At 33.4% G+C, this 21,270-nt stretch overlaps 1 protein-coding gene across 1 annotated transcript in view; it reads left to right on the top strand.

Annotated features, from left to right (window-relative positions):
- The window catches only part of SPAG17 (sperm associated antigen 17), a 238,307-nt gene that overhangs the window by 138,289 nt on the left and 78,748 nt on the right, over positions 1-21,270 (top strand). Inside the window, exons 19-23 of the mRNA XM_045546928.1 lie at positions 3,702-3,880; positions 7,057-7,148; positions 16,588-16,827; positions 17,801-17,912; positions 18,962-19,120. Coding sequence (XP_045402884.1) covers positions 3,702-3,880; positions 7,057-7,148; positions 16,588-16,827; positions 17,801-17,912; positions 18,962-19,120 — 782 coding nt within the window. The remainder of the gene's footprint in view (positions 1-3,701; positions 3,881-7,056; positions 7,149-16,587; positions 16,828-17,800; positions 17,913-18,961; positions 19,121-21,270) is intronic.

The raw sequence follows: 21,270 nt of genomic DNA, 5'->3' as shown, positions 1-21,270 counted from the left end.
GTTAATCCTCTACTGATGTTTTCTAATTCTTCGGTCAATTTGAGTAATTTCTTTCTAGGGAATCACACTTGAAATCTAGACTTTTCACTCTACTGGCATAAAATTAAACAGAGTATTTTCATAACAAATGTTTGTTTCTGAAAGGGATGTGTGAATATTTGTCTCTATGAATATGGATTTGTCTACTTTCCATTCTATTAGTTGTGTATGTGTAGTGTATATGCGCGCATATGGGTGTGTAAATTTTATTTTGAATCTATGTTTTTAGAAGCACCCTTCCTAATGAGTGATTTTTATTAATCTGATAAAATGTCCATCTGTGTTCCGTTTAATGCTTTTTAACCATGTTTGATACTAATATTGTTGGGCAGTCTCTCTTTATGTAATAATTTACTGGTAAAACTTTTCTAATCATTTTACATGTCAGCTAGGAATTGCATTTTGCTATGTTAGTGGAAAATTGACTACAGTGGTTAAAACAATAAGGGGATTATTTTTCTCCTGTAGAGAGAAATCTAGACTTGGGGAGTGCCTCAGAGATAGTACAGCTACTCACAAAAGTCATCAAAGCCCCTGGCTTCTGGCTTCTTCATCAGCCATGTGCCAAACTTTTATTTTTCTGCATCATTTTGTTTTGTGGCTGCATCTCTTTTAAATAGTGCCTTGAATTTTTTAGTCACTCTTGATAGCCTCCATCTTTTAAAGGATTTTAATAATAATTTTAAGGATTTTAAATTTTAAAGAATTTAATCCAATCACTTTTATTTTTATTGATGATGTGTTTAGCTTCATTCTTACCATTTAATTTTATAAAAATGTTTCTATTTTGGTATTAATCCCTTCCCTTCCATTTGTTAGATTGACTATTCTTATTGCATGCTGGGAGTCTGATTTTTTTAAAGTTACAATTCTATTTACATTCTTCTAGACGTTATACTTACCCTTTTAAGTCACATATTTAAACATTTTCATATCATATCTGAGTTAATGAGTATTAATATTTTCCAAAATATATTTTAAAATTTTAGCATACTTTCACTTACCTCCAATAAACCCCCTACTTTCCATTTTGAAATTGCCTAGAAATGTTGTTTCCAATTTTAAAGTAATAGTTTTTAATCTCAAATAAGTAGCATAATTATTTACATTTAATTGTAAATTGTACTTCTTTTTTTTTGACTCTTATATCTAATGTTATCTTCTTTCCATGATTTTTTTTTTTTATGCAACTAGAATACATCTGTGAGTAATTCTTTCAGAAAGTACCTATGGGTGGTAAACTTCCTGAGTCATTGCATGCTTATTCTTTATTTTGTCCTGTCATTGGAATGCTGATTTGCCTGTATATATGAGTCCATGTTCTCTCTTTTTAAATCACTTATAACTGTTACGATATTTATTTAAGATGCAGATTCATTAAAAGATTCTGAGCAAAAGAACATAGTGAGTGCCAGGCGAACTGTCTGGTGAATGGACACACTTGAGGCTCTGACTCGGGGGGATGGGCAGGACATGGACATTGTATATAACCTGAATTTATGTACCCCCATGATGAGCTGAAATTAAAAAAAAAAAAAGAATTAAAAGGGCCACCCTAGTTGCTGTGTTGAGAATAGACTCCAGGGGGCTAAGGGTAGAAACAGAGAGACCAGTTGGGGGCTATTGCAGCAATCCTAGCAAGAGATGGTGGTGGTTCAGACCAGGACGACAGCAGTAAAGGAGGCAAGAAGTGATCACGTTTTCAATATATTATAAACACGTGTTTTTAGTAATTATTTTTAAATGATTTAAAATATGATTTGGATTTCCTGACAGATTGGAAGAAGAGTGTAAGAAAATACGAGTAGTCAAAGGTAGCACCAGGGTATTTGGCTTACTCAACTACAAGGATAGCTTTGCCATCAGCTAAAATGCCAAAGAGCTTTGATGCCACAGCTTGGAGTAGAAAATTAGTAGTTCATCTGGGGACATGTTGAGTTTAAAATATCTATTACGCTCTCAGTGAAGATGTTTGAGTACTCACAATTCATAGTCTACAATTTTTAGTTTATTTCTTCAAAAAGGATAAGGAATTAAAGAAAACCATGAAGCAACCTGAGTACATAATCCGGCTTTATTTTTCCAAAACTCTAGCCCTTACTTTCACATAATTTGACAATAACTAATTTTTATTGTCAAGCCTAAATCTTTCAACTTATTGCCTTGGACATAAATCTCTTTGGACATTCACCTCTTTTTGGACATTCATATGTTATAAATGCATATAACATTTAATTTAAAAATAATTACACTAATCAGTATAAATAATATGAATTAGTTTGAGAACAAATATGACTGACTCTTGGTAAGCAATGAATTGCTGATGTGAACATAAATGCACAAGCAGCTTAAGGAATAGCATTTAAGATGTGGCTACATAAAAGTCCGGTGAGTTTCACAGTAAAGCTAGAATGGTTTAGTAAATCTAGAGTGTCAATTGTATGGAGATACCTGAAAGAATTAAAAGTACAACTACCATTTGATCCAGCAATCCCAGTACTGGGTATCTACCCAGAGGAAAAAAAGACATTCTATAAAAAAGACATCTGCACTCAAATGTTTATAGCAGCACAATTCACAATTGCAAAGATGTGGAAACAACCCAAGTGCCCATCAATGCATCAGTGGAATAACAAAATGTGGTATATGTATACCATGGAGTACTACTCAGCCATTAAAACATGGTAAACTAATAACACTTGTATTATCCTGGATATATCTGGAGCCCATTCTTCTAAGTGAAGTATCACAAGAATGGAAAAACAAACACTGCATGTACATGCCATTAAATTGATACTAATCAATCAACACTTATGTGCACATATGGAAGTAACATTCATCGGGGATCCAGCCGGTGGAAGATGGGAGGAGGGGATGGGTAAATTCACACCTAATGGGTGTGGTGCATGCTGTCTGGGGGATGGGTTTGCTTATTATTTGACTCAGAAGGTACAAAGGCAATTTATGTTACCAAAGCATTTGTACCCCCATAATATTCTGAAATAAATAAATAAATAGTAAGAAAGGATAAAAGTGGAAAAAATCAATAAAATAGCAAATTAATTGTGAAAAAGAAAAGAAATTTTAAAATATTATTTATGATAAGATGAAATATTAAATAACTATAAGCAGTTATTAAGATACATTTAAAAAGACTTAGTGACTTATAGATCATCTACAGAAGTTGGAAAGACACGTAGTTATAAAGTTATTAGTTCTCCCCCAAATTTCTTCATAGATTAAATCTAATCCTAATCAAAGAAAAAAAAGAATTTGCAATGTACTATAAAATTTCCTTAAAAAGAGATTGCAGTATATTATTCTCCAACTGACAGTGATGAGAGTGACTCTCTCTTCAAGCTGTCATCAACTCTTGGTATTATCAAACTTGTTAATCCTTCACTTGGATGGAAAGATCCCATTTTTAAATTTGCATGCCTTTAACTATGAATGAAGTTAGGTGTTTTTTATATACTCACTGGATATTTGTTTGACTACTTTGTACAAAATACATTTAGGGTATATCTAAGTTCATTATCTTCATTACATGGGCAGTTTAGCATCAGTTCATTTTTGAGAAGTTTATTAGCAGTCTGTATTTTAAGTATTAATTGACTTTAATAATAACTCAATTGACATCCGCTCTTCTTTGTTTTGTTTAGGAATTATTTGGAACTTGTTGCAAAATCCATTCAGGATTGGATTACAAAAGAAGAAGCTATATATCAGGAATCTAAAATGTGTGAGGAAATCATTAGGACTAAGGCTGAGATGGAACTGAAATCTTCTACTAGTGCCAACATTTCTGCTAGCAAAATTTTTTCCCCTAAAAAATCTAGAAGTAAGTAACTAGTTCAACTTATACCTAAAATAAAATCCAAGTACTTTCTCCTATTTTTAATTTAATGAAGTCTGTGAATATTTTAAGATTAAAAAGACTTGCCCACAAATTTCCTGTGACTCTTCACTTTCTTTAATAAGTAGAATAGCTGCATTCCAAATATGATAAAATTGTATCTGAGTGGGATAATAGAATATTTGTTTTATATTGACTTAACTTCCTGTCAAATCTGGAAGATTTTATCTGTTGTGTAAATTGTTATGTGTTAATACTACAGAGCTGTAGTAAACAAAACAGCATGGTATTGGCATAAAAGCAGACACATCAACCAATGGAATAGAACTGAGAATCCAGAAATAAATCCACACATCTATAGTGAACTTACCTTCAACAAAAGTGGCAAGAGCATACAGTGGGAAAAGGACAATCTCTTCAATAAATGATACTGGAAAAACTGGATATCCATACACAGAAGAATGAAAGTAGACCCTTATCTCTCACGATATACAAAAATCAAATCAAAATGGATTAAAGACTTAAATCTATGACCTTAAACTATGAAATTACTAAAAGAAAACATTGGAGAAATGCTTCTGGACATTGATCTAGGCAATGATTTCTTGAGTAATAGCCCCAAACCACAGGTAACCATAGCAACATTGGACAAATGGGATCATCTCAAGCTATAATAAAACGCTTCTGTACAGCAAAGGAAACAATCAACTAAGGGGAGAAACAACCCGTAGAATGGGAGAAAATATTTGCAAACTACCAATCTGACAAGGAATTAATAATTAGAATATAGAAGGAGCTCCAGCAACTCAATAAGAAAAAATCAAATAATCCAATTAAAAATGGACAAAGTATCGAATTAAAAATGGATAGACATTTCTCAAAAGAAGACATACAAATGGGCAACAGGTATATTAAAAAATCCTCAACATCATTATCATCAGAGAAATGAAAATCAAAACTACAATGAGATGTTATCTCACCCCAATAAATGGCTTTTGTAAAAAAAAGACAGGCAAAAATGAATCTGGCAAGGATGTGGAGAAAAGGGGAACCCTGGTACACTGTCAGTGGGAATGTAGATTAGTGCAACCACTATGAAGAATGGTAGGCGGTTCCCCAAAAAACTAAAAATAGAACTACTACATGACCTAGCAATCCTACTGATGATATATATGCAAAGGAGGGGAAATCAAGATATCAAAAAGATATCTGCACTCCCACATTTATTGCAACACTATTCACAATAGCCAAGATGTGGAATAAACCTAATTGCTCATCAACAGATGAATGGATAAAGAAATTGTGGTACATTACACAATGGAATATTACATAGTCACAAAAAAGAAATCCTGCCATTTGCAACAACATGGATGGAAATGGAGAACATCATGTTAAGTGAAATGAGCCAAGCACAGAAAGACAAATCGCACATGTTCTCACTCATATGCAGGAGCTAAATATGAAAAACAATTGATCTGATGGAGATGGAGAGTAGAATTACAGTTAATAGAGGCTTGGAAGGGTAGTGGGGAGAGGGGTTATAGTAGGGGTGGTTAATGAGTGCAAATATAGTTAGATAGAATAAACGATGTTTGATAGCACAAGAAAGTGGCTATAATCAACAATAAGTTAAGGTATACTTTTAAATAACTAAAAGAGTGAAATTGAAATGTTCCTAACACAAAGAAATGATGAGCCTAAAGTGATGAATACCCTGATCTGATTAATTCACATTGTATGCGTGTATTAAAACATCACATGTACCCCATAAAGACATATTTAATACAACTATTATGTACCCATAATAATTTTTAAAAAATTAAATCATCAAAATAAATAAAAATTTTACATAATTTTTTTAAAGTGTTATGTGTTAGAGGAATGCCAAATGTCTTCACTGGTAGGATTGGTAGGTTAAGCTAGCTAAGATGTGTTGACAATATATGAGGTAAATTCAGTTAGTAGGTCTCCACTAAAATAATTATAAATTGCAAAAATGATATTAAAACAAGACCTTCATTAGAACAGCAAACTGGGAGTGGGAATCTAGAAATAGAGGGAAAAGGGATTTTTGGAGACCTGTGGCAGGTACTTGATGGGATCTTAAATTAATACATACCTTTGTGGGGGGGAGGAAAAGACGGTGTCAGGGTAAAGTAGACCTTTAAAAGGATACTTGATAAAGAAAAGAAGTAAAACAATTAGGTAATTTATCTATAAAATAAGGATATTTCTTTGAGTTTGTGCAAAGGAAATGGACTCCCTGTTAATAATGTTCATTGTTTATGATAGCCAACATAAAGAGTGATTTCTCATTTAAAAAAGCTGTATAATTTCCAAAATTTTTACTACCTCTATCAATTACCAGAGGAGTTGGCACATGGTATTATTCTAAAGTAAAACTTATAAAACCAAGTCAATGATGAATCATTTACCATAACTACCAAAATGGTTGTATAATCCATCAGCTCAGTCTTCTTCCTGATGAGGGGCCCAGCAGGAAAGCCCTAAGTACCTAAAAAAAATGGATGGGATTATATTAAAAAAAAAGAGTTAATTCTTCCCTTTGACACTCATGTTTAGAGCCATACTTGCCTATTGGTAGGAAAAATTGTGAGTTAACTGCCTTTTCTTTATAATACTACTGAACAGATCAAAAGTTCCATATCTAATTGCCTGTGAACATCCAGAAAATGGTGAGTTTGGGACCAGAATGCACCTGGTAGTTATTGCATTCAGTTTGAGGCCTCTCAAGTCCAGAAAGGGGTAAATTTTCAAAATAGAATGACTGCAATGGTAAGAGAAAGGCTTCAATACGGAAGGAAAAGTTAGATGTGGTCAGTGTGATCTTAAAGTGTTAAATTAGGATTAATTAGGTGAAAACTTTAGGAAGAGGGATTCCAGTTCAATAAAAGCTGCAACATGTCAACACACTGAGAATGGGATACACTGTCTCCAAAGACTATAAGATCCCCATCACCAAAATGGTTTAGTCCCACTTCAGATGTTCACTCTGGAAATGGTGAGAAAAAATTTAGAGATGAATAAATGGGAAGTTGAACTTCATAGCTTTTGAAATTTCCTCTAACCCAGAGATTTGGTCCTTCTATGATACCTTATTTAAGAGAGTTACTAAGAAGTTTAATTTTCTCTGGTTATAGGTAACAAAGGAATCAGCAAAACAGAAATATCAGATCAAGAAAAAGAAAAAGAGAAGGAAAAAATTCCTTTCATTTTAGAAGGTTCTCTCAAGGTAATCCAAGGAAAGACAATTGACATTGATTATTCACAAATCCAAAATTATCTTGTGATATAGAGTTTGTGTGGTTAACAGGAAATGACTTTTTTTTTGCTAAACCCTCAGAAATAATTGAATCTTCAATGAAAGTATTGTCTCTTTACCAAGCTGACTCCTCCACCAGATGATAAACCTTTAAGGGAAACTGTGTCTTACTGATTTTTAAATAACCACAATCCAGGGCAGTGCCTTGTTAATAGCTGGTATACTCTTTATTTTTGTCATAGGTGTTTGTTTTTGTTTGCATATTTTGATTGGAATTTTTAATTATGAAGGTAATATATGCTTTTATAATAGTAATAACTGTGGTTATTCTAAGTCCCTGAGATAAGAAATTTTAAATATTTGATATGTCCTATGATCACATAAGTACATTTGCACAAGTGTGAAGAGAGTTTTTGTTCATTTTTTTCTTTGTGGTTTAGCTTTGGTTGGTTTTTTTACTGTGCTGCATGTTTTCTTTCTTTTGGCAACTGTTAGTTGCCAAAAGAAATGGCAACTATGGATAGAATGTAACCTTCTAAAATTTGTATGTTAAAATCTAATCGCCAATATAGTGGTATTTGGAGGTGGGAGCTTTGGGAGGTAATTAGATCATGAGGGTGGAGCCCTCATTAATGGTATTAGTGCCCTTAAAATAAGAGGCCTGAGAGATAGTTTAGTCTTTTTCCACCATGTCAGGATATAACCAGAGTCAGCAGTCTAAACCCCAGAAGATGTCCCTCACCAGAATCCAACTATGCTGGTACTCTGATCTCAGACTTCCAGCCTCTAGAACTGTGAAAAATAAATTTCTATTGTTTACAAGCCACCCAGTCTACAGTACTTTGTTGTAGCAGCCCAAACTAAGGCAGCAACATATCATGAATATTACCTAAGGAAAATATCTAGAGATCTAAATCATTTTTTCTAACAATATATTAGCCTATAACTTGGATGTGCAATAATTTATCCAATAATTTTATTATTAATAAGTACAATTTACATTTATATTGATGCAAAAATATATAATTTTTATGTAGTTGAATTTATCATTTCTAGCCAAAATTTAAAAGACTGATAATACAAAATTTGGCAAGAATGTATCGTAAAATAAATTCTAATACACCACCAATTGAAGTATAAACTGGTATTCCACTTTGGAAAACTAGATGTATCTACTAAAATTAAGCATACCCTTTCACTTTAACTGAGCAATTTGCATTCCTAAGTATATACCTAGTAGTAATGTGTGCATCTAGATGTATGGACAAAATTATTCTTGTGGCATTATTTTTAACTCTTCCCAAACTAGAAAGAATTCAAATATTCATCAAAATGCCTATAGTGTCATTTAGTCATATGATGAAACACTGTGAAGCTCTAGAAATGAATGAACTACAGCTATACCCAAAATCTGGATGAACTTCACACACATCATGTTAAGCAAAAGAAGAATCCAAAGAATATATATATATGTATGTGTGTATATATGTAAATGCAAATTTTCCTTTACCTAATGTTTAAAAACAGACAAAACTAAATTAAATATTACAAAATAGGATAGTGGTTGCCTTTAGGGCAGTGGGAGAGGACAGGATTGGGAAGAAGTGTGAAGATGGGTTCTGGGAAGCTGGAGATAGTCTATTTCTTGACTTAGGTGTATTTACAGGAGTATTTGGTTTGTGCTAATTCATTTAGCTAGTCACCTAGGATTTGTGCTCTTTTTGTACATATGTAACAGCTCATTAAAAACAAGTTTGAAAAAATCTGTTATTCTTTTCCATTATGGTTTCAGAGCTTTTGTGTTGTTGACTCTATCAGGTTGATTCCACTCTTAGGTTATCCATATAATTTTTGCATTCTTTTAAATATTTTTGTAGATTTTCTTTTCATATTCATATATCTATCTGAAATTTATTTTTTATAGTATCATGTAAGGGTCTTACTTTTTCTTTGTCTAGATGGACTGTTAGTTTACTACTATCTTTTAATTAAATAACATTAATTCCCCCCACTGAATTTAGATATTAACTAGATCACATATTAGGTACTCATTTATTTTTTAACCCATTTTTGAATGTTTTATTCTGTTTCAGTCACCTACTTAATTATTCCTATGCATATACCATACTATTCACGTAGCTTTGTTGTAAGATTTAATATTGGGTAAGCAAGAGGCAACTTCCCCAACCCCATCAGTATGCAATAAACCTTAAAACAAGGTTGATTAGTTTTGGTGAGCCTCCCTGGGGTTTCTGGATCTTAATGGTAAAGATAATTACATGGCAAATCTTTAAGTTTATTGTTAAGTGCTGCTAAATTTTCTTAATTTGTTAAATGTCTATTGATATTGAAACTAATATTTGTAGTTTTCCTTCTTTATTTTGTTGATATATTGACTAATGGAGGTTGATTTAACAACATACATTGCCTTTGCATTTCTATAACAAACTCTTCTTCAGTGTTTCCTAAAGTTTAGTCCTCATCCCACATAACCACATATATCATAAGCGCCTAGGGGTGTCTCGTGGAAAGAGGGACTTAATAAGATACAGATTCCTTTACTCTATCTTAACTGAATCTTTGCCAGTTGAACCTAGTAATTTTAATTTTTAATAAGCTCCCAGGAACATCTTTATGCCCATCACAGATGAAAAATTACATTGGTATTAAGGTTATGTTGGCTTTTCTCTTTTTATTTATTTTATTGAGGGGATTAATAAAATGTGGTATATGTATACCATGGAGTACTGCTCAGCCATAAAAAAAGATGAATTAATACCTTTTGCAACAATCTGGATGGAACTAGGAACAATTCTCCTAAATGAAATATCTACAGAATGGAAAAACAAACACTACATATACTCACTATTAAATTGGAACTAACTGATGAGCACAGATGTGCACAGAGGGAAGTAAAACTCAGTGGACATCAACCAGGGAGGGAGGGAGGAGGAGGGGAGGGGAGAAAACCTTCCTAATGTATGCAATTAATACTGTTTGGGTGGTGGGAACACCTATCGCTGGCACTCAAGCATTACAAAAACAACCCATGTACCCCGTTAATAAAGAAAGAACACTTAAAATCTATTCTCTTAGCAATTTTCAAGTATATATTACATTGTTATTAACTATACTCACCATGTCATACAATAGATCTCTTGAATTTATTCCTCCTAATAGAAATTTTATATCCTTTGACTAATATCTTCCCAATCCTCTCCCCTTCAACTCCTGGTAACCACCATTCTAATCTCTGCTTTTATGACTTTTTTAGATTCCACATATAAGTGAGATCATGTGCTATTTATTTTTCTGTGCCTATCTTATTTCACTTAACAAAATGTCTTCCAGTTTCATTCATATTGTTGCCAAAGACAGGATTTCTTTCTTTTTAAAGGCTGAATGGTATTCCATTGGGGGGGGGTGTATCTCACATTTTATTTATGTAATTATTTGTTGATAGACACTTAGGTTATTCTATATCTAGCCTGTATATTGTAAATAATGCTGCAATGAACATGGGCATGCAGACATCTCTTTGACATATTGATTTCACATCTTTTAGATATATACCCAGTAGTGGGATTGCTGGATAGTATGGTAGTTCTCTTTTTAAGTTTTTGAGATCCCTCTGTACAGTTTTCTATACTGGCTGTACTAATTTATATTCCCACCAACAATGTACTATGGTTCCCTTTCTTCAAATCCTCACCAACATTTAGATTGTCATTTTTTTAATAGCCATTCTAACAGGTGTGAGGTAATATCTCATTGTGGGTTTAATTTGAATTTCCCTGATGATTAGTTATGCTGAGCATTTTTTTCATGAACCTGTGTGACATTTGTGTACTTTTTTTGAAAAATGTCTGTTCAGATCCTTTGCTCATTTTTAATTGGGTTATTTGTTTTCTTGCTATTGAGTTTTTTGAGTTCCTTATATATTTTGGATATTAACCCCTTATCAGTTGCCTGGTTTGTAAATATTTTCTCCCATTTCATAGGTTGTGTCTTCACTCTGTTGGTTTTCTTTGCTATGCAGAAGATTTTAGTTTGATGTAATCCCTTTTCAATGCATCTTTTCTTACTTCTGAGCTACACTTGGATGATGTACTCTTTCACTTGGCTTCGTTAGCACTTGTGAAGGTATTTTCATGTGTAAGTAGTTGCTCAAATTGGTGTTTCCACTATGGGATGAGTGCTGGAAAATCCTAGTCTGCCATCTTGCTGATGTCACTCTGTGTTGGTCTTTAAAATAAATTGAGAAAGCCTAGCTGTAATTAAGATCTGCATGAAAAAAAAAAATAACTGGAGTTCCTATTCACCAGCAATAACCAATTAGAAAATGTAATAGAAAACACATGATTCACAAGAGCAATAAGAACTATATTTTAAGTGTGTCTCTTGTAAACAAGAACTATAACTAGATTTCTAAAAAATCTTGTCTGATGAACACTGTCTCTTAGCAAGGGAGTTGAATCATTTATATCTATTCTGGTTAATGATATATTTAGAATTTCTTCAGCTAACTCATTTTGTATTTTATATAATTTATGTATTTTATATGATCCTTTCTTTTCCTCCTTTCTTGCTTTCTTTTGTATTGAAATTATTTTTCTTTTTTCATTTGCAACCAATTTGATGATATAGTACACTACTTTAGATTCTAAATAAGTTAAGTGTTATTCAAAGGATTCTATTTTTCTTATTAGTAAAAATTATACTCAATTATTTGTCAATAAAATGATTGCAGAAATTTCTTTTCTCCTTTGTTGCATCAGTACTTATACAATATCCTTAATTTTGCCTCTTGGCCCAACCCTGAAATATTTACTATCTGGCCATTTATAGGAAAAGTTTAATATGTATTTACTCTTTTCCTATTCTACTAGTGATTGCTCTAAAAATTCAATTTATGTATATAATTTAATAAAATCTAAACTTAATAAAATATTTTTACTTTCTTCTAGAACAATACCAGCAACTATTAAAATGACTTAAACTTCTTATGTTTAAGTTTTATCTTGTTTTTTCTTGTTCCCACAAATTAGACATTATAATTTTAATTGTTTTATATAGTCAATGTTGTTTTAGATTGAGTGCCATGCTTACCCTTTGTTTTGTTGAGCATCTCTTCTTATGCCTTATATTCTGGGAGTATTGCCTCTAGAAGTTCCTTTACTGACAGTTTGTTGCTGTGAACTCTTTCTACTCACAATATTACTGACACTAAATGTGTGGGTGTTTTTTTCCCACACCAACTAATTCTCCTACTTTCTAGGCACCAACTGGGTATCCTACAATTTGATGCAATTCTGATACTAACTACTCAGACTTAGCACAGACTCCACAGATTAAGGACCCGGTCTCACAAGACTGCTCCTACTTCAGATGCCAGCCACAAGTAGTGGGTCCCAGGGTACCCACACTTCTCTGATTTGGCTACAAAGTTGGAGAGTCCCACAGTCACCTCCTTGGGTTCGATCATTTGCTAGAACTGCTCACAGAATTCAGGAAAACACTTTACTTGCTGTTCTGGTTTATTACAAAAAGATATTATAAAGACTACAAATGAACAGCCAGATGAAGAGGTATATAAAGCAAGGCCCAGAAGGATCTCAAGCACAGTAACTTCTGTCCCCATGGAGTTGGGGTGTGTCATTCTCTCAAAATGTGAATGCATTCACCAACTCAGAAGCTCTCCAAACCCTGTCATTCAGAGGTTTTTCATGGAGGTTTCCTCATGGAGGTATGATAATTAACTCAATCTCCAGCTTCTCTTCCCTCCCCAGAAGTTGGGGGGTGAGGCTGAAAGTTCCAAACTTCTAATGAAGGTTTTGTCTTTCTGGTGACCAGCTCCCACCCTATTTTAAAGCTATCTAAGAGCACGCCAAGAGTTGCTCATTAGAACAAAAGATGTTCCTATCACTTATGAAATTCCAAGGGATTTAGGAGCTCTGTGCCAGGAACCAGGAATGAAGACCAAATATCTGTTTCTTATTATATTACAGTATCATAGTTGGCATTAAATTTAGTTTGTACCTCTCTGAAAACTGACTTCATTTTTCCCTTATTCATTAAACATAGTTTTCATTTATATAATTCTTGGTTGACTTATTCATTTTCTCTTAGCATTCTCAAGATATTGCTCCACATTTTCCTTGCTAACATGTGGCTATTAATACTTTGATTGTCCATCTAATTTTTCATTCTTTTATAGACAGTTTATCTTTTCTGACGAGCTGCTTTGAAAACATTCAGTGGTGTGCTGGTAAATGTTCTTAGCAGTAGCTGTCTAGGAAAACAAAAGTATGCATATATGTCCATACATAAGTTTATTATAATGTTTCTGATATATAGTATGTATAGCACATAATTTACATACAATAATAAAGAACATAATATACTTTTTTTTTAATTCCAAAATCCTAATTTATTTTTACAAAATGACTTCATTGCTTTTTGCTAAATTCTTGTATCCTTAGCCAACCTATGGTTACAGTTGACAAAAAAGTGTCATTCCAATATTAATGTTGATTGATATTTTCATTTATGTTAACAAGACAAAAATGAAACAACAAAAGGGTACGTCTCACTCCCTTGTCAATGACGTGAGCAACTTCTTTGCTGAATCAGAAACAGTTTTGAATACTGGAAGAATAGTTCCTTAATTTTTTATGCTAGTTATTATACAATGTAACAGCTATAAGTTTATTTTATTTTTAATTTTCTTTTAGAGACAGGGTCTCACTTTGTCACCCAGGTTGAAATGCTGGAGTGCAAAGGTACAATTTTAGCTCGCTGTAACCTCGAAAGCCAGAGCTCAAGCTATCCTCCTGCCTCAGCCTCCCAAGTAGATGGGACTACAGATGTCCACACACCGTGCTGGCCACATTTAAGTTTAATCAGCATTAACATTCTCTCCATCACTTTCTTAAGTCTACATAATAACAATCAATCAATCCTGATTTGTAGCATTCCCTGATATCTGTAGTGTAAGTATTCCCACAATGGCTGATTTCAAGGTACCAGCATAACATCACGGAATGCCAAGTTGGAAGGAATATGCAGTAGCTGTAGTGTTTTCATTATGCAGACATAATTGACGTAAATAACCTCAAGAGCATAATAGTGAGATGTAGCAATATAATTACAATGTGGTAAGCTTTGAGTCCTTATTGCCTCTGTTTTAATATTTTGTTTAATTGTGAATTAATATAATTTATTTTTTGATGATGGCTGTGGTTAACAACAGGCTTACAAAATTCTGAAACATTTAACAATAAACTCTTGTAGGCCAATATGGGCCAGGTCCAACACTTCTGTTTTTGATTTACTGACCTTCCTGAATGTTAGGATTAATGTCTTTCACCATCTCTGGAAATGCCTCAGTCATTATATGTTCAAATACTGCCTTTTCCTTTTTTAAAAAAATTTTTTATTGATACATAATAATTATACATATTCATGGAGTACATTTTATATTTTGATACAAGCATGTAACATATAATGATCAAATCAGGGTAACTGGGACATGACTCACCTGAAACATTTATCATTGCTTTATGTTGGCAATATTTGAAAACTTCTAGCTATTTTGAAATATAATAAATTATTGTTAACTATAGTTGCCCTATTGCACTATTGAACACTAGAACTTTTTCCTTCTATTTAACAGTATTACCCATTAACCAACACCTCTTCATTACCCCTTCCCATCACCCTTCCCAACCTCTGGTAGCCACCATTCTATTCACTACCTCCATGAGATCAATTTTTTAAGGTCCCACATATGAGTGTGAAAATGCAATATTTGTCTTTCTGTGCCTGGTTTATTTCACTTAAAATAATGTCCTCCAGTTCCATCCATGTTTCTGTAAATGAAAAAATTTCCTTCTTTTTCATGGCTAAATAATATTCCATTATGTACATATACCACATCTTCTTTATCCATTCGTCCCTTGATAAACACTTAAGCTGATTCCACATTTCAGCCATTGTGAATAATGCTTCAATAAATACAGAAGTGCAAATATCTTCTGGTTACATTTTATGTCTTTGCCTTACCCAAGAGAGATTTAGAGGCATGCTCTCTCCCTCTACAATGCTCACCGTGTCTGTGACCATTAGTTGCGAGTTTACCCCCCCCAACCCCCTAGTCCCTGGAGAATATTACTATCATGTGAGCACCATAGTGTTGATCAGTTAGTGCCAATTTGATGGCAAGTACATGTGGAGGCTATTCCTCCGATCTTGTGATACCTCACTGCGGATAATGGGCTCAAGCTCAATCCAGGAAAATATAAGAGGTGCTAGATTACTGTCGTTTCTTATAATTGAGTCATATTCCATTGTATACATATACCAAATTTTAATAATCCACTCATGAATTGACGGGCACTTGGGCTGTTTCCACATCCTTGCTGTAGTAAATTGTGCTGCTATAAACATTGAGGTGCAGATGTCTTTATTATAGAATGTCTTTTACTCTTTTGGGTAGATGCCTAATATTGCTATTGCTGGATCGAACGGTATTTCTATTTTTAGCTCTTTGAGGTATCTTCAAATTCTTTTCCACAGAGGTTGTACCAATTTGCAGTCCCACCAGCAGTGTAAGAGTGTTTCCATCTCTTCTGCCTTTTCAAAAGTTCTATTCCAGTTTCAAGAGGTCTTTCAAACTCACCTTGCCATTTTTATACTCTCTTCTTTATTACTTGCACTTTTGATACTTCCTTTTATTTATTTAAGCATGTTAAATACTTTTTATATTCTCCATTTGGTAATTATAATATCTATAGCCTTTACAGATACAATTTCACAGTTTGTTTCTTCAGGTTCTTGCTCAAAGTGGCTTATCTCCTCATGTTTTGTGATTTTCATTTGTGAGCTCGTATCAACTTATAACTTTTTTAAAATAAAAATTTAAGGCAAAGTGAATTTTAGCCACAAATCTATGTGAAGACAGGCTTCCTAACTTGTGGTTAGAAGTGCTCAGGAGAGACTTACCCACCATCACTTTATCCATTTTATCTATGATTTTTGAAATATTTTGTGCCAGGAATGTTTCTCTGAACATCTAGTCTACCACATTGTTGATAAACCATCTTAGGACCTAAACTAGGAATTGGACTCATGTGGAGAAGGATAGGAGACTGAGAGGCCAGCTAAGAGGCTACCGCAGTGGTCCAGGCAAAGATAGCAGAGACTTAAACTAATGAAATTGCAACAGAAGCTGTGCGAGAAGAAGCTGAAGTGAATTCTCTGGGGAGAACTGACAGGATTTAGTAGACAGAAGTTGGGTGAGAGAAAGAGAGAATCAAGGATGACTTAATTATTCTCCAAAATAAACCTGAATGGAATACATATTTGATTTGTTTCAAAATCCTATTAAATTTTTTAAATGTGTTTATAGGCATGGAAAGAAGAGCAAGATCGATTAGCAGAAGAAGAACGATTAAGGGAAGAAAAGAAAGCAGAAAAGAAGAATAAAGAAGCCAGCAAAAAGAAAGGCAAGGATAAGGCAGAGAAAGAAGATAGTAGAGTTTTGAAGAAAAAGGCTTCATTAAAGGAGAAATCTAAAGAAGAACAAATAAATATCCCAGAAGTAATAGAGGAGTCCTACCAACAACCAGAACCTGAGATAGTTTACCCGGTAAAATCAATTCTCTAAAAAGTTTCTTTGGGCTATTCCTAATTGTTTTGGGAAAACATGGGCTCTGTGGAAACTTAAGATTCTCTTGTCTTCTCTACCACCACAGAAGGCCCTGGTGGGTTCTTCTGGTATCAATGAGCTCAAACCTGTATCTCACTCTCTGATATCTAGAACCTTCTTTGTAGTCAATCACCAAGATAAGAACACCTGAGTGCCATGAAGCTAGGTTACTAAGGGCAATAAAGACGGAATATTGACACAAAAGCATTCAATTAGGTATATGTAAATAAGCAACTGTAATAAGTCAACACTCACACAAAGGGTAGCTTTAACTGTCTCAGATGATGGGACTGCTTGTCTCTCTGTAGGCACCCATGCTTCCGGTGCCTATGCTTTTGTAAAACCTTCCTTTGCAAATTCTCCCTCAGGTGGCTGTGGCTATTACGACGACGAAACCTAATGGGAGAAAATGGAAAGAAATGTAATAGCCCCTGTCCTTTGTAGCTACTTCTCTAAACCAATTGTTCCCAAGTTTTAGCATGCATTGGGAATCACATGGAACTCTGTTAGCAACACAGTAAAGAATGTCTTTTCCATATGACCTCCTAAAATGTAGTGTCAACACTCCTCACTATATCAGTTAGCTTTAAACAGAAAATTTATAGCCAGTGAATGAGAACTTGATTTCTTTTCAAACTGCCTTGACAATAATACAGTGATTTGATTTGGACCAGATTATGAGAATGTTCCAGTGAACAGAGTTTAAAATCATAGACCTCCTTTAACTTGGCCTGTCACTGTAACACCATGGAAGATTCTAAAAGCAATCTAGACACTGACCTCTGAGTCTGCAAAGCAACAGACATATCATTTAGCAGAAATTGAGCTATGGCAACTTTAACTGGCTAACACTGATAAGTTGATTTTAGTCAATTGCATTTCCACATTCAAAGGATGACGTTTTCTCTTCTAGTTTCGAGGATATAATATGGGAAATATACCCATCCAAATCTCAGGGACAAATTACTATCTGTATCCGTCTGATGGAGGGCAGATTGAAGTTGAAAAGACGATATTTGAAAAAGGTACATTTTGAAAGTAGCTAGTTAATGGCTTGAGAGATATTAATGCATTTCAGATAATTATGGCAACTTGTACTCCTGAGTGTGATAGGTGAGAGTGTTGATGTGTCTACTGAAATTCATTTATGCACCACGTTCAGCATTTTCAGACTGTATATCATTCTATTATAAATGTCTTTGCAAGGCATAAGCCAGCCTGGAGTTTAGCTGGTACACAATAATATACCATTCCAGTTGTTAAAATATTAAAATACTTCCATATGATTGGTAAATAGTATAGTAACTGCAATGACCAAACATTTAATTAATAATATTAATTGCAACACAGACTGTTATCTCAGAAACCAAGCACATACTGTGAGTTTATAGCATTTTTCTGGTTTGGGCTTTGGAGCACAGACTTTGGGGGCCTGCTGCCAATATGTAGTTATTTTAGCTCTTATTAAGATTTATATATGCATACAATGCATCTATGTTTCAGATGGTTCATAGTAAATACAGTATTTTTATCCAAGCTTATCAATTTTGAGAGTTGATAGCTCAATCAGAGTTGAAAAGAAAAGGCTGTATTTAAAAGAAAAGAAACACATAGAGTAGAAGAAAAATGAGTCAGAACACTGAAAAAGAAAATGGATTGTTGAAAAACTTCTTATGGTTACCATAGTTATAATAATAATAACTACTATAACTAACATATAATTTTTATAAAAATTAACACATTAATTAATAATTAACTCATTAATTTTCTCAACTGATGAATCATAAAGTTGATTATAGGTATGCATTGCCTCAGACAATTTATTTTCTCTTCTGTAATTTGGTTTGAAAAGTTACTAGAAGGCCTGCAAATATCTCTTTGGTCCACCTACCATTTATTCCTGGAATTCTATCATTACTTTATTCCTTTACGCCTCCTTTTACAGAAATGCTGACATCCCTAGGTATTTCCCCTCCCTGGTTTAAATTAAATGCTGCATTATTTAAACATCTTGTTGAGGAGCTTAATGTAGCATCATAATCAGCCCATCTTTTAGCCTATGGTTCTTCCTCAGGCTCAACTTTTATCAAAGTGAAAGTGACAAAGGACAAGCACAATTTTATAATTCATTTAAAAGACCCTAAGGAAATTATAAAAAAGGAAAAGGAAGAAGAGGATTATTATTCAGAAGAAGAGAAAGAGCAAAGAGATGAGGAACAAAATCTTGAAACAGGTGAGCCGCTGCGTCTTTGTGGCAGTGGAGGTTAATATTTCAGCAATGTGCCAAGCCCACTCACCTGACATAAACACACATGGATCCCTTCCACTAAGCACACAGAATTCTTCCAGATGGTAACTGAGGTATTCTGCCGTTCTGTAATGTAAAGTATTGTTTATGAAATACATAGCCCATGTGCAGTGGACTGCTTACTTGGTTTTCTCCCTCTAGGAACCCAGCTCTTAATCTCAGTTGTCATACAGAGTCTAGCCAGGTTATTCACTTTTACGTAGTAACACTGAATTTGTGATGTTCATTCTGTCCTTAATTTTGGTTTATGCACTTATACCAACTGTAGTCCCTAAGATGCAGGTCCTCATTAATTGATTCATACTGAAACTTTAGCTTCTTTCCAATATTCACTGCAAATGATAGTGTTTCTTCCTATGCTCTATCACTTGGTTCTCTCTGTAGGTTGCAAAGACAAAGGAAAAACCATAAACTTGGCTACAAGCATCATTACCTGCTTGGAGATGAGAGCTATAAGTGGACACCCATTGATTAAACTCCACAAAACTTCCTAATAACACCATTTAACACCTGCAGGAAACATCACATAGGGAAATAAATTGTTTCTTATCCAATGTGGTGTGGATTATACCTGCAAAAGGATATGAGTTAATAAAATGTGTTCAACTCAAATTAGTGATAAGATCAATAACTAAACCTCACTTATAAATTTAGTTATGGTGACATTTTCCAAATCCAAGATAAGAACACAATATTTAAGTGTGAATGTACCCAAGAACTTAGCACAGAAATTTTAAAATTACTTTTCTTTGTTATAGGGAATATAAAAACTATGGATTATTAGTAAAAATTGGGAAATTTAGAAATATTTAAAGAAGATAATAGTTGCCTATAATACTACCACTCCAGTGATAACCACTGTTCATAGTGTATTTCTTTCTTTCTTTATCATCATGAGCATTTTCTTATTCATTAAATATTCTTTGAAAGCAAGATTTGTTAATGATTTAATAATTTTTCATTAGTGTGTGTATATATATCATAATTTATCTAATAATTTTCATACTTTTCTATATTTAGGTAATTTCTGCTAAAATAAACATATTTATACTTATATTTACATATTTATTTATAAATAAATATCCATATATTTATGTTCATATATATATTAATATTTATATGCAATAATTTAATTATTTCCTTTTGCATAGATAATAACCAATTTTTAGCCTTAATATTAAACCTTCCATTTCCAGATTATCTTTTTTCATTTTAGCTTTAATTGTCTCTGGAGTCTGCAAACTTTGACCCAAATTTGACCTATAATCTGTTTTTATATGACCCACGAGCTAAGACCAGTTTTTACATTTGTAAAGGGCTGTTAAAAAAAAAACAAAGAAGAATGTGTGATAAAGACTCTATGTGGCCTACAAAACCTAACATATTTACTATCTGGCCCTTTTTCAGAAAATGTTCACAGAACCCGTATCTAGATGGATCTACAACATATTAACAGGAAGAAAGATGGGGAGATAGAGAGAAATGAGCATTACCAACCACTGCTTGCTTTCTTCTTTCCCATTTTATAAAGGTTTCTGTTCTGGTTAATTTATTGGTTGTTTAGTTTTATTAAGTTTTCTCCTCAGACGGGGCACATGATAGCATGCCTTCTCAATGTTTATATATCTTTGGATGTCTTGAATGATATCTTAGCTGGATATAGGATCCTTAAGTTGTGGTCATTTTCTCTTTACAATTCTTAGTTGCTATCGCCCTGTTTTATAATCTCTGGATTAGAATTTGATGAGCCCTTATAATCTGAAAATCAAGCTCCAGCTTTAGCTCAGGGAATTTTTCTCTGGTTGTTAATTTAATTTTTACTGACCTTCATTTGTTCCTTTTTTTCCTTCTGTAAAACCTACAATTTGAATAAATTTATCATCCAAATTTCTTACGCCTTTTTCATGCCATCCTTCTGTTTAAATGTTTGCTCTGGGTTTTAAGATACTGTTTTTGACCTGATTTTCCAAGAAACTCCTTCAAATCTTAAAATGGTCATCCCATCTTTCCATTCACCTAGTAAATACTGAATGATTTGATTGGGGAAGCATGTTTTTAAATTCTAGAGAAGTGCT

Source organism: Lemur catta, chromosome 3, assembly GCF_020740605.2.
Source record: "Lemur catta isolate mLemCat1 chromosome 3, mLemCat1.pri, whole genome shotgun sequence".
In the NCBI taxonomy this organism is placed as follows: Eukaryota; Metazoa; Chordata; class Mammalia; order Primates; family Lemuridae; genus Lemur; species Lemur catta.
This window is presented reverse-complemented; position numbering and strand designations above follow the sequence as displayed.